Below are 14,742 nucleotides of genomic sequence, written 5' to 3' on the forward strand. Positions count from 1 at the left end.
AAACTCTTGTGATGCTACACCTCTGGTCACGGTTTCTACTTCTTTTCTTAGTATTTCAGAGTTCTCGTGATATTTTTCAGGACTTGACGTCCTCCTGTAGCTTTAATGTAAATGTCGACCAGCAACAGGAAATTTGTTTTAGTCACTGTTTCATAAGCAGACAGTTGTGGTAATGCTGCGTTTCAGTGTAACTGGGAAACAGAAGTTGTCAGCTATGTGCCCTGAAACAAAATAACACAACTCCCACGCGGTGCATCTCCAACTAAATTATGAATGTGCAAACTGTGGACAGAATTGGATGTTTCCTCAGTGTGCGTTCAGATCGTCTCTACTTCCTCCCACTGTACAGAATTGAAGCCAAAATATTCCTTGTACTTTGAGGTGGAGAGGTTTCACCTGTACTGCAGCCTGTGCAGTCAGTGGTTCAGTCCTGACCATGGGGTTTCACGTCACAGACCCTCTCTGACGCGATGCAGCGCGGAGGTGCCTGCTTGGGAGTCTGAATTCGGACAAAAATGTCAACACTGCTTTGTTGAAGTGTCAAATCTTACAATTATGCATATTTAATTGAAAATCTATAGGAAGCTAAAACTTGGTAATAACAGTTTGAAACGCAGAATTTTAGCAGCTGAGTTGTATCTGAAATTCAGAATATGGTCGTGTTTCTCGCTAAAAAATATGAGACGGTAAAGTTTGAACAGCAGATGTACTGAATTTAACGGTCCTCACTCTATGTCCTCGTCTGCTGTCCGGTCTTTTCAAACCTGGAAGTGTGTGTCTCGGTCTGTGTGTGCAGCCTTCGAGGCGAGCCTGTTGCCATGCAGGTCTTCCTGTTTGGAAGGTGGAACTGTGACCTGGCTGTTCTATCTACTGTACTGTTTTTGAATTCTTCTAAGAAATGTTTGTGTTTGCAGACATGTTGTGTATTTTATTTGTAATGTTATTATTGGTAAACGACTGCATGGGGCTGGTTTCACATTTTCATCCAAATCGCTGCAGGATTGTTAAGCTCCCAGCGCGGCTCGGCCTCTTGGGATTTTCTGGGTTTAACTGTTGTAAATGTCTATAAATATATTTTGTTTTTGTTTGTATGCCTTTCTTAATGATATGGAGAAGATAGATGTTATTTTTATATATTGCAGCGAATTTTTTGTAAGTATTTTATACTTTTGATATGGTTCTCTGTAAAACAAGAGTATTATGTAAATATAGTTCTTTAGAAACAAGTTTGTTGCCTGTGTGTGTGTGTGTGTGTGTGTGGGTGTGTGTGTGTCTTCACATCAGTTATTTGAGACGAAACGGGGAATGTCCTGAAAAGAATTTCACGCAGCTAAATATTTTAACTACAGAAGCTATTTTTAATGGATATTCTGATTCAAGAACAAACCTAGAAACATCCAACCAGCTTCCACATAGCAGTGTTGGTTAGTCGTCAGGTGACAGTCCAAACTGACACGTAACTTGTTGCGTGTTTTGGCCCAGCCCCCCCACAGATGTGCCCTTTCCCTCTGTTACCTGCCTGACGCTGTGTCAGTGTGCAGGTGTGTTTCGGTCTCACCTGTGGCGCTGCAGACATGCTGGAGGAGACAGTCGGCCTCGCCGCTGTGACCGTACTGGGCGTCCTGGAGCAAGGTAAAAGGGCATGCTGGGAAGCTCGAGGGTGGACTCAAGTGGTTTTATTTTGCTGAAAAATGGCTGATGTGTGGTTGTTTTCCAGGCCGTCCTCACTCTGACACAAGTGATAGAAAGTGAGTGTGAATGTACAGTCAGACATCTCTGGTTGTGCATATGTGCAGTGAGATGAGGAGAGTGTTAATAACTGTTGCTCTTATTTTGTAGATTTTGGCTTTTAACTTTTGAATCTTCTTGCTGTTAATATTTAGTTGTTTTACCATTGTATCCGGTAACGACGTAACCTTTGATTTCATGTTCCTTTCATGAATCAACTTTGCATTTTATGCAAAGTAGAGTGTACAGCAGAGTCTGATCTCTGACCGAATGACATCAGATCGGGTTGAAATCCACACCGTGAGCAGTTGGATTCATATCAGAGCTTATCAGATCACCAACATAAAGGTGTGTGTGTGTGTGTGTGTCCAGCCTACTTCTCTCTACAGGTGATCTACGCCAGGAGGATGTATGCGGTGTCTCCACCCGCCACCGCCGGACCACCCGAGTTTGAGAGGGTCTTCAGAGCTCAGTCAGTCTTTCCTCGGTTCAGTTTTCTGTCCGTACAACACATGCAGACCGGGTTGGGGGTCTTTTGCAGGGTATAGAGTGTGCTTTAATGTCTGAGCGATCGCACTGACTCCACGTGCCTCCTGTGAGTTCAGGGCCAACTGCTCCGAGTACTTCCCGATCTTCATCGCTGTCCTGTGGACGTCCGGAGTCTTCTTCAACCAAGGTGATGAGACGCCAAGATAACAGAATCACTGACGCTCACAGTCTGTAATCTGAGTAATCCACACGGTAAAATGTTTGTATGTCGCAGGTGTGTCTTCAGTCTGCGGCCTGCTCTATTTGTACGGACGTTTCCTGTACTTTCGCGGATATTCACAGTCAGCACAAGGACGGTAGGAAGCACCTGTCTGTCTATGGCTCTTAAGTTAAATGTTTGCATTGTAGTTATGATTTTAAAAATTAAAAGGTAGGAGTAAATAAATAAAATTATAAAAAGGGAAACATCCAGGGAACTTCACCTGACTTTCCATAAGCACAATGTGAGTTTAGGTCAACTGTTCCTTTAAGCGTGGCGGGAAAACACTGGCTGTTGATGTGATGGCGTGATAAATGGCGCTGAATAAAACCTCGAGGTGCCTGTTGTTGGAAACCGGTTCTGACTGGATTTGAAGCTGTGACCTTTTCCTCATGACGAGGATAACGAGGTTGTGGTCGGGGTCATTGAGCAGAACCCGTGATAAGGTAGCCTGCTTGGTCAGTAAAGAGAGCAGCGTGTCTGAAGAAATTCGGGCCATATTTCCCCATGCGGATGCAAAGTGATTGATTGGTGCTCTGTCTCTGCAGCCTGGCTCCTCTGTATTTCAGCGCTCAGGTTCTTTGGGTTCTGATTGGGTTCTCGTCTTTCGGCATCGTCCTCACGTTCTGCCGAGTTTACCTGGACGTGGATCTGCTCAGAAGAATAATGTTGGCGCTCAACTGGGTCGATATGAAACCTCATCACAGGGAATGAGACGACAGGATTGCTCAGTCTTAAGTTTCTAAAAGCTTCTGTGTGGTTTCATAATGCGTGTGTGTCCCTTTGGCTGACATTTTTGTGGTTGGTTCTCTTTTACATAAATTTTACGTTTTTATTCAAAACATTATCGAAACGACATAAAAACATGCGACTACCACAGTCCATTATCAAAGCGCTCTAGTAATCTTACGTGGTATAGTATGATTTCAAATAGCCTTAATGTTCAGCGAAGCTTATTCTAAATAAACTTTAGCATTGGAGGGAAATGCCAGCTGTCGCTTCAGACAGTTGATGTGTCCTCATACACGTCTCACTTTAGAGCGTAGCGGGGGACAGCGCACATTAATGTTGTTAAATCGATAAATAAATCAGGCGTCACCACAAGGTGGCAGCACTTCATTTGAAAATGTGTTCATAAACGCAGCACTGAAGGACGCTTTTGAGGCTTTTGCATTTTATTTGAGTATTTATATTTTCTACTACTTTATACCTGTACTCCGCTACAGTTTGGAGGGAAATAATGTACTTTTTACTCCACTGTATTTGTTTCAATAATACAAAAACAAAATCAACAAATAAATTATGATGTCATATTGTGAATAAAGATGAAATTTATTGATCTCCAACGGGAAATTCACAACCAGATAAAGCAGTTAAATCACATTTACCAGCTTCAACATTAAAGTAATGAACACATTAATGAATCAGTCATTTTAATTCAGTAGAATAAATAATGTTGACATATGCCAGTCTGCACGATGATACTTTTACTTTTGGTACTTCAAGTATATTTGGATGCTAATACCTTTGTAACATTTAAAATGAAATGTAAAAAGATTTAAATGCAGGACTTTTACTTGTCATAGAGTGACTGAGTGGAAAAATCTGAGTAGTTCCTGCCCCTCTGGAGGCTGAGGAATTATTTTAAGCTGGAGTAAATATGATTATTTTTCCTATTTAATGTGATTTCATACAAGTTTGTGATGTTTGTTCTTTGTGGTTTTCAGTCCTGTAAATCTCTGAGCTCAGTGAGGAGCTTTTAGTGCTTAAATAAAGTCACAATAAACTTTCTGATGCAGAAGAATCAGTTTTCAGATCAGTTTCTGTTCTGGCTACCACAGTGTGAGTGTTGTGATTAAGAGAGTCTTTTTCCTGTCTAGAAGACGTTTCATTTGAGATTGTTTGCAGCGTTTGTTCTGTTCAGGTATCATTCAGTACTGCCTTCATCATTTTGACATGTAAACCTATGAAAGAGGATCATATGTGAAGGATAATTGTGATCATCAGACCAGCAGCCTGAGGAGAGCAGACAGACACACTGAACTCTGTTTTCTCTCAGTAATGTGACCTGTCACCTGCAGCTGTAATTCAACTTTTCTTTAAAGAAACTTTTCTTCTCTGGGAAGATTAAAATATCTGGCACATGTGCAATAAAAATGTGACCATGTTTTTAAAGATACTATTTTTTTTTAAATAAAAGTATTCATGTATACTCATTATATAGTATATAATGAGTATTTCTGGTATGTTATATTCCACTACATTTCAGAGATAAATACTGCACTTTTACTGCACTGCAGTGTAGGGATGCACACTATGCTTGTATGGGTTATTGTGTTTTAGAACTGTACCTACAGCTGATGCAGACCTGAACAATGTGCTGGTCCTGTATCAGGTCCAGTTGGTGTAAAGAATAAGTCACCCTGCCGCTGTGAATCTTGTTCTTATTACCCTGCTGTTGTGATGTAGATGTGTACCCCCAGACCCTGTGACATCACCACCACCACCGCCCACCTGAACTGGAAATGAATAAACCTTCAATATGTACATTAAGTTCTTGACAGAATATTAGCAGATTTCAGCAACTACCTGTTTGATGTGTTGGAGTGAAAACATTCACCGTGGGCACAGTCAGAGGTGGATAGTGGGTAAAATGTTTGGATTGTCTCGCACTGAACTGAACACTGTTTATAGAACAGCTCAGCCTGAGTTTATATTAAGAACTACAGTACATGAACACACACACACTCAAAGGTATGTACTGTATGCTCCCATGTTTGCATACAACGCACAAAGAAACCATGCCATCATAAACACACACACGCACACACACATAAGGGTCAGTTCATGTGTGGAATGTGTATTTGTGTGTATTTTTAGCATCTCATCTCTCTGGCAGACAGACCGACAACAGTTGTTGTTTTCAGTGTAAGAATAATTTTCCATCCAACGGCAGCTGCATGATAAATACAAATACTTCAAGTACAACCATGAAAATTATACACTTTCCACTGCAGACTGTGTGTGACGCAGGTCAACACACCCGCAACTTTAGTTTTCGCTGTTTTCAGTGTAAAATCCCTCAAACCAGAGTTGTCTTGATGAGTGTTAAGGAGACCATTGGTTTTATCACCTGTACATCCTGTACCTGACTGCGTCCTCTGTCTATAATGCGTGCAGGTCAGCAGTGGGAGACGTTTTGTTTTCAGAGGGCCATGCTGACTCAGATGAAGTAAACGAACAGAAAGAAATTTGTCAGAACATTTTCCTACTGACCTTTGTTCTCAGAGTATGTTATCTGCCTCTGCAACACATCAGCTGTCAGTCATGACGTTTCACATCCTTTTTATAGCATCAAGTAACTAATTAAAGCAAAACTGAGCTGTACTGCAGCCAGGAGGCCATCCTGGTGTTTTGACTTCTCTTTTGGGGAACTCTCGTGTTGTCCATAGTGGAATATAGTTTCGTTTCGTTCCTGTGATGCATGGCTGGTTGCAAAATGTCTTTATGTTGTAGTCCTTACTACTCAACATTCTTCTCCAACTTCTTGTTTCGACTCCAGCTTCTGCCCACCTGATCCAGTTAGGAGCTTGATGCTCATTGGCTGGTCCATAGCGAACATGACAGATGAAGAAGCCATTAATCGGATCAGATTTACAAACAGAAAGATTAGATACGTTGTTACAAACGGGTGTTGACAGTGGTTGTTTACCTGCTGCTGAACTCCTAAGAGATCCAGTAGTGAGTACAGGAAACGCGGTGCTGGAATGTAACTAAGTAGATTTACTCAAGTACACATTTGAAGTACACATATGAAGGTGTTTGTGTTGGCAGAGAAACAACATGGCTGACAGATGACAGAATGAAATGTTTCTCCTCAGCAGTCAGGAAGGTGTTGGAGATAGTGAAGTCGGCATGTTACTGGAAAGCAGCAGTGAAAGCAGAACTTAAGGATGAGGAAGAAGGGGGCGTTCATCCTACAGCTGAAAGGAGAAACAGGGCTAAACAAAGTTCATCATCTCACATGTTGACTGGGAGGTTTCACACATCCTGCTGATTAACTGTGTGTGTGTCCGTGGTTCATGCTGGCAAAACCCCCATGTGCTCACAAGAACATAAAGATCACAGTCCTCCACAGCAGATAAGTGTTGTCAGGGGAAGGTCCTCACAAGTGAAGTGTGTGCCTGTGGATGTATTACTCACTTTGTGGGGACATATGTATCGTACACAGTCAGTCTGTGGGGACACGAAGCTTATTCCCATAATGTAAATCATTAATTTTTAGAGTTGGTTTAAGGTTAACACAAGGGTTTGGGTTAGAGTTGGGGTAAGTCAGGAAATGAATGTGAGTCTGTGTAATGTCCCCAGAGGTTACAGAAACACTGCTCTGTGAGTGTGTGTGTGTGTGTTTTAGTGTTTTATGGGCTTTAAGTTTTGCTGGTATAAACGTCCATAAAACAGAAGCAGGAGGAGGAAAACTTGCAGAACTTGACGGGACAATAAATCTGCAGCTTTGCCTTCAAACCAAAAACTGCAGCCGCCATTTTGAATTTGGACCTCATTTACACTTGTTCTCTGTAGTTTTTCTCTGAGCTGTCACATTAACATCTCACACTGATTGTGACATCAGCCGTTAAAAATGTGATGAGCTCACGGGTTACGCAGGACGATTCAGATGGATGCCGCTAAAGCAGAAACACCCCAGAGAGTTCAGCTGCAGGTCAACAAGAGGTGGAGGGAGTGCTCAGATATTTTACTTCTGTAAAAGTACTGTTACCACAGTGTAGAAATACTCTGTTACAGGTGAAAATCCTGCATTCAAAACTACATGCCTCAAGTATTCTCATTAAAATACACTTAAAATACCAAAAGTAAATACAGAATGATCCACTTAAGAATAATATATATTACTGGATTTTAAATACTGATGGTTTCAAGTGTTCATCCCTTTAGGGTGCAGCTGGTAAACGTGGAGGTCATTTTAATGACTTAATATACTGCTGAGTATTTTTATCACTAAATGTAGCAAAATAGTCTAAGATGTAGAAATGATTGCAGTGCAATTCATTAATTTATGTCAAATGGAAGGAGGTCCGTTGTTTCAACCTGCCCCACTACTGGGGTCAATTGCAACCATAAGAGTGAAGAATTAAAAGTTGAGACAACACCACAAAATTATGTATAAATGAGTTTATACATAACACCAAAACTTGCTCAAGAATGAATTTTAAGTCACTTTCTAGACAAATTTTAAATAAGGAAACTATGGCCTAATTATCAGTAGGCTAATGAACTGTTGTAGAACACTGGCTATTAGACAAAACAAAGATTTTGTTTTATTTGCCTTTGAGATTGGTGCTAATACTGACACCTTTCTGAGAACTTCTGAAAAGAAAGAAAGCCATGCAGTGGCACAAAATGGGCACAAGTGTGTGCACAGTTATGCAGTGAACAAAACAGGGGTGCATGAATGTGTGTGTGTGTGTGTGTGTGTGTGTGTGTTATCCATTCAGTCAGAGGCGCAGTGATGACAGATGTTTGTAGGTCCACCAGTGGTGCAGTCTTCATGGGCCCAGAATTTGCAGTATAACCACCTGACCCAAGTTTCTTTTGGTTTGGAATTCCAAAGGGCTCCATACACACAATGCAAAAATCTTACTGTCGTTCGCTGCCTCACCTCATCTGATGATGAGAATGTGTACAGGCACACCCCTGCCAATGTTCATGCCCCACTATCTTGGCATGCTGAAAACAGAAGTAGAATAGAAAAAATGTATTTAGCTTTTATTGCATGGTTAGTTGTAACCCTTTTTAAAATGTGTTACAATCATCCCAGCCCTGTCAGTCATTGTTAGGCTACTAATAGTTAAATGATGGTTTGAACATAGCTGAGATAAAATGCCTCATGTTTTACCGTAGGTACTGTGACTAATGTGATACAAGTTGCATAATTTTATCTTTAACAGTATCACCACTCATCAAATTTTAGTCATGGTAAAAAAAATACTTTCTTACCTGTAAAATCCGTGTTTGCAAAATTTCTGAACCTCTTCATATAGCAACGAAATTTGACGGGCAAGCTCAGGAAGGAAGTGGTCATACATTGCACTGATCACATGATTATTAAGTCATCCCTTCCAGGTGAAATTGATGGTGTTACAACCATACTGTTTTAATGTAAACCGAAATATGGAGAGACATAGCAACAGTAAAAAGCAATCAATCAGCCAAGAATAAGTGACTGTTTATATCACAAAATATTCTGGTTTATTGTAATAATATTTCTAATGATTTTGGCGAATAAACTTGAGAATGACGAGCCAACGAAGTGTTCCTGAAGGCAGCATAGGTAAGCCCCACCCCCCGCGGTCGGCGGCCTGGGCGTTGCGTTCAGGGCAGCTTTTATGGAGTGTTTGAAAGTTGTCAATAGAGGGAAGAAGAAGACGAAGGAGAATAGGAGTGGAGAGCGAGAGAAGCTTCAAAGCAGCAGAGCTCAGAAGAGGAGGAATGGGCTGCAGTCACAGCAAGGTGAGAAACACCGACACAAAACGGTTAGACAACAACAGTGTCTCGGTAGAAGTTCTTTGAAACTTTGTTTCGGGTGCAGGAAGTTCATTAGCAAGCGGCCGGTGGCTGCTGCTCCTGCACGGACAAAAACGTGCTGTGAATCAGCTCCGGATTAGAGCGGACCGTGTACCAAAAATACAGCTCTGTTGTGCCTCATTTATTCCTGATTTGTCGTTCACAAACAGAGTTGCAGGTGGTCATTTGGCACAACAGTTTGTCTGACAAAGAAAATTAACTAAAACAACCTGAAGTTTACTCTTTTGTTTTCCACTTTTGTGAACATCTGTTTTTAATCTTACATCGTGTTTGAATCTCGTAGTTTTGTTTCCCATGGAGCCGTTAAAAATGCAAACCGGATTATTCTAAACTTTTTAACACTTACTGACACTCTATTCCTTCAGTTAATATATTTGTAACTCCCTCCACGGGTTCTAAAATACTATTTCTTTAAGAAAAAGTGTGTAGCGGTTTTACCACTTAAAATGTCTCAGTCACATTCTGTTATTCTTCTGTTAAATTCATGCTGTGATTTTAAAGTGACCAGACTGCAACAGCTGGTGTCATAATCCGTATAAAATCTACTTAAACATTTGGTTATTAAGCTCCAAGCAAACAGGTAGCCTTCAGGGAACGTTCCCTAAGGGTTACCCATTGTTAAAGCTTTAGGGAACGTTCCTTCAACGGCAACGTTTCCTAAAGAGAACTCCCCAAGGGAACGTTCCCCAAATGGTTTAAAAATAACCTTCAGAGAATCTTTAGGGAACGTTCCTAGAAGGTTCTGTGAAGGTTACTCTGTCATCTGCAGGTTATTTTTGTAAACTGTAGAGATCTCTCGGAGAACGTTCCGTAAAGGTTCTCTGACGGTTGTACAACTGTAATGTGCATTGTAGTTCAGAGTAGGCAAATTTAAACATTTCTTTTCAAATTAAATAAATAAATTAATCTCTCTGTGTGTTCGTATAAAGATGGCAATATGGCCATTTTATTTTCAGTGACCTGAAATATATATCATCATTTCACACTTGAACAGGTAAATGAGTTATTCTGTAAAAATGCCCAGAGTGAAATCCCAGACAGCTGCACAGGCGAGTGACATTCTCAAATGCTCCTGAGAATGGAGGGAGCTGTCAGTGGCTGTGGAAATGCTTCAGAGCGGCCTCCAGTTCATGGAACACGGGTCTTTTTGTCGATATGGTGGGATTCAGTTCATTAATAGGTAGTTATTTAAGTGTTGTGCTCTCATCACAGTTGAAGCTCGATCTTTGCAAAACAGTTGCTTCTGTGCTTCATAACATAAGAAGAAACTAGCATTTGTTGTTGTTAGCTGTCACCAGTAGCAGAGCTAATGTTAGCTTATTGCTCTTCAACGTACAGCATTTAAGTCTGACATCTCGTGTTTAAAATATGAACATTATATGTGTTGTAAAATTGCAAGCAGTAAAGCTAATGTCATCCCTTGGGTTTTCGGACAGTAAGTCTAAGCAACATTAGCTTAACATAAATAAGGTTCCATCTTTGGTTTTGAGGTTATAAAAGTTGAAGTACTTTTGAGCATCACTGAGTAGCTTTAATGGCCACAGAGATGAGTAAAAGTTTTCACCTGTATTTTTATCTGGGTGTTGCTAACTGAACAAGTTGTCCTGTAACATGTTAACCAACTTGTGAGTGTTGTCAGAATGGCCAAGAAAGTTCATTCAGTTCATCACTGCTGACAGAACAGACCAAGACATAATTAAATTCAATTCAGTTTATCTATATAGCACCTTATACAATCAAAATTGTCTTTAGATGCTTTACAGAGACCCAGAGCCTGAACTCTCACGCAAGCAGTCAGTGGCAAGGAAAAACTCCCTTTTAACAGGAAGAAACCTTGAGCAGGACCCAGCTCACAAGGGAGAACTATCCTGCTGATAGTCGGCTGGGTGAAGGGGGGAAGAAGAGGTAGACAGAACAGAGAGGATGAAAGAGAGAGAGAGAGAGAGAGAAACATACATGCAATAAACATCATACATTACAAAGGACAAACGTGACAGGTTGTCAGGTTAGAATTCTGAAGACTATGTATTGTATGTATTTGTATTTTAGCTGATATGTTGTAAAAGTTAGTCCATTTAGGGCCTTATATGTAAGTAGGAGAATTTTAAAGTCTATTCTGAATTTTACTGGAAGCCAGTGAAGAGAAGCTAAGATGGGGGAGATGTGATCCCTTTTACTGATTCCTGTCAAAACTCTAGCTGCTGCATTCTGGATCAGCTGCAGGTTATTAATAGAGTAATTTGGACATCCTGACAATGGTGAGTTGCAGTAGTCCAGTCTAGAAGTAACGAAAGCATGGACAAGTTTTTCAGCATCACTCTGAGAGAGGACGCTCCTAATCTTAGCAATATTACGGAGGTGAAAGAAGGCGATCTTAGAGGTCTGTTTAATGTGATGGATAAATGACACGTCTTGATCAAAGATAATGCCGAGGTTCCTCGCAGTCGTACTGGAGGCCAAAGTAATGCCGTCCAGAGAGAGAATATTATCAGCTATTCTAGTTTTAAGATGTTTGGGGCCTAAAACAATGACCTCACTTTTGTCTGAGTTTAATAATAAAAAATTGGAGGTCATCCAGTCCTTTATGTCCTTAAGACATGCCTGGAGTCTGACTAACGGCTCTGTTTCTTCAGGCTTTAAGGATAAGTACAGCTGAGTGTTATCAGTGAACAGGATCGGCCCAAGCACTGAACCCTGTGGAACACCGAGGCTAACCCTTATATTTGAAGAGGAAACATCATTAATGTGAACACAGTGAAATCTATCTGATAAATATGATTTGAACCAGCGTAGCGCAGTCCCTGTGATCCTAGTCTCATGTTCTAATCTGTGTAATAAAATGCTGTGATCTACAGTGTCGAAAGCAGCACTGAGATCCAGTAGAACGAGTATGGAGACAAGCCCACGGTCTGATGCCATGAGGAGGTCATTTGTAACTTTAACCAGTGCTGTTTCTGTGCTGTGATGGGCTCTGAAACATTTCAAAGAGACTGTTCATGTGTAGGTGATCAATCAACTGATTTGCAACCACTCTTTCGAGTATTTTAGATAAGAACGGGAGGTTGGATATCGGCCTATAGTTTGCTAAGATGTCTGGGTCAAGTGAAGGTTTTTTAAGCAAAGGTCTAATAACAGCGGTTTTAAACGCCTGTGGTACATAACCTGTTGTTAAAGACAAGTTGATCTGATCTAAGAAGGAAACGCCAATCAAAGGAAAGATGTCCCTGAGGAGCGTAGTTGGGATGGGGTCTAAGAGACAGTACTTTACCAGTGCAGTACTTTATTAAACAACAACAGTGCTGTTGTTTAAGATTAAGATTAAGATTAAGATTAACTTTATTGATCCCGCAGTGGGGAAATTCACCTGTTGTGGCAGCTCACAAGGACAGCAAGAGGAGTGCAAAAAGCAAAGAGTGTGCAAAAACAGTTACAAGAGAGTGTAGAGGTAAAATAAATTAACAATATACAAGGTAAGTGAAAATAGTACACTATAACGCTATATACAAGTCCTCGTAAGGGAAGAAAGAGGACTAGACCATCAGTTTAATAAACAAATTCAAATGTTCATCTCCTTACTATGTATAACTGATGTCATTTTACTATGTGCACAGTTAAACCTAACTACATATCACTTCCTAAATATGGAGTTGAACCACAGTCAATCCATTACATTAGATAGATAGATAGATACTTTATTGATCCCGAGGGAAATTCAAGAATTATTGGAACATTATTGGTTACATAGATGTGTATGTATGGTACATTTTGTTACAGATTCTACTTTGGTCTGTTTAATTCAGTTGAGTTGAAGACTGGGGTAGGCAGCAAGAGCTTTCTCCTTTTGACTCATCCTGCTGATAGTCGGCCGGGTGAAGGGGGGAAAGAAGAGGTAGACAGGACAGAGAGGATGAAAGAGAGAGAGAGAAAGAAACATACATGCAATAAACATCATAATAAACATCAACATCACCTTTTCCTTGTAGCTGCTTAGGGGTAACTTAGGGATCAATAAAGCATTCTTATTCTGATTCACTTCTTCCTTTAGTCTCGGAGAAGGATCCACAGAGAGATCCACAGAGAGAACAAAAAATTATGCTTCTGACTGTAGTGGGCAGATGGGGTTTTTTGATAAAGTAGATCGTTGTACACTGGTGGACCGGTTTAAGTATTGATGTCACACTCGGCTCAACTTTGGACATGGCTGGTAACCCTCTAGTTTAATTAAAGTAGATCAAAAACATTTTGGTGTTTGTTGGATGTTTGAGATTATTGAACAGATATTTACTATTGCCTACTTTATGGACAGACAGTTAAGATAACTGATGAAAACTACACAACAGCCAGGCGGTATTTATTGAGATCTGTGTTGTCAGATGGCTGCCCTATGTTTCCAGTGTAATGTGTGAAACCAATCATTTATTTATTTAAATATGCTCATAACTGAGATATGATGGTTTTTAACTATCACATTATTTCAATAAATTCACTCCTTACTTTTACTATTTTTTTTTTTTTTTTTTACTATTTACCATTTGTTTATGTTAGCTGTTATTCTGATTGCACATATGTGATAATGTTATGGTGCATGACAAATGATGAATCATTGCAGTACATTGTGGGGTTATTAATTGAAAAGCACATGATCACTGAAAGGGATAAAAATGGGACAATGGTCATCCAGCGCACCTCTGCACCTAGGCTGCCTCTGTAGACTGTCCGATTGAGCTGAACGTTGACACTGGTCAGATGGCCAGGCCTCCACCGGGACAGACAATGGGTGGACATTTGTCACAGATGAAGCCGATAAGATATGATTTGTGAGAACAATATTCAGTTTGGGGAACATTTGCGAAACGTTCATTCAAACATTCATTATTTATTAAAAACATACTGTACGTGGAACGTTTGAGTAAGTGTAGAAAAACAGTGTTAGGGACTGTCCCGTTTGGCAAGCATTGGGGAAACAACCCTTTGGTAATAAAACTTTCCAAAATTACGGTCAAGGAATATTCTTCCTTCAGCAAGCGTTCCCCTACTCTTCAGGCCCTGTTCGCAGAATGCTTGCTGAATGTAAAATTGTTTGTTAGGCTCCCACCACCGTGATAACGGCACAATTAAACAACAATATGGAATCAGTAAAATGCTACAATTCAGCGACGGGCATGGTCCATAGTATTGCACAGTCGAGTTTCACAAGAAAAATAAAAGTGCAGACTGCACTCTGTACATTAAGCAATAGAAAGTGGACAAATAGGTTTAATTTAAGAACCGGTAAAACTCATGGATAAGGAAACGACAACAAGATAGAATCAGAATCTCTTTCTGTCTGCTTCAGTGCAGCTGGCATTGATGGCTACTGTGTTTGGGTACCTGGAGAGGTCAGCTGATTGGGAGTGCTGAGGAATTTGAAGATGTGCACTTTCGTTGATGTAAGGGTGGGGGGTGCTCCACATCGACTTATTCCTAAAGTGGATGATGATGTCCTTTGTCTTTGTTGTGTTCAACAAAGTGTCAGGCTGTTTTGTGAACACCACGTTGTTAGTCTTAAGACTTTGTCTCTCTAGGCGGTCTCACCTAGTCTCACCACAGTTGTGTGATAAGCGAATTTGGCCATGGTTTTACTTGGGTGGGCTTGACTGCAGTCATAGGTGTAGAGAAAGAAC

General features: G+C 40.5%; 2 protein-coding genes across 3 annotated transcripts in view; both read left to right on the top strand.

Annotated features, from left to right (window-relative positions):
• The first annotated feature begins 1,334 nt into the window (after window positions 1-1,334).
• On the top strand, window positions 1,335-4,280 carry ltc4s (leukotriene C4 synthase). Of its 2 annotated transcripts, none has more exons than XM_046405870.1 (5): window positions 1,335-1,632; window positions 2,101-2,200; window positions 2,334-2,404; window positions 2,492-2,573; window positions 3,025-4,280. In XM_046405870.1, exons 1-5 carry the CDS (start codon window positions 1,575-1,577, stop codon window positions 3,188-3,190), a joined length of 477 nt encoding a protein of 158 aa, XP_046261826.1. In that variant the 5' UTR covers window positions 1,335-1,574; the 3' UTR covers window positions 3,191-4,280. The 2 variants fall into 2 exon arrangements, with proteins under 2 accessions (XP_046261826.1, XP_046261827.1); XM_046405871.1 differs by having other exon boundaries at window positions 3,046-4,280.
• Window positions 4,281-8,850: 4,570 nt separating this feature from the next.
• The window catches only part of ccdc69 (coiled-coil domain containing 69), a 28,320-nt gene continuing 22,428 nt past the window's right edge, over window positions 8,851-14,742 (top strand). Inside the window, exon 1 of the mRNA XM_046406229.1 lies at window positions 8,851-9,004. Coding sequence (XP_046262185.1) covers window positions 8,984-9,004 — 21 coding nt within the window. The 5' untranslated portion in view covers window positions 8,851-8,983. The remainder of the gene's footprint in view (window positions 9,005-14,742) is intronic.

Source organism: Scatophagus argus, chromosome 12 (genome assembly GCF_020382885.2).
Source record: "Scatophagus argus isolate fScaArg1 chromosome 12, fScaArg1.pri, whole genome shotgun sequence".
NCBI classification, from domain to species: domain Eukaryota; kingdom Metazoa; phylum Chordata; class Actinopteri; family Scatophagidae; genus Scatophagus; species Scatophagus argus.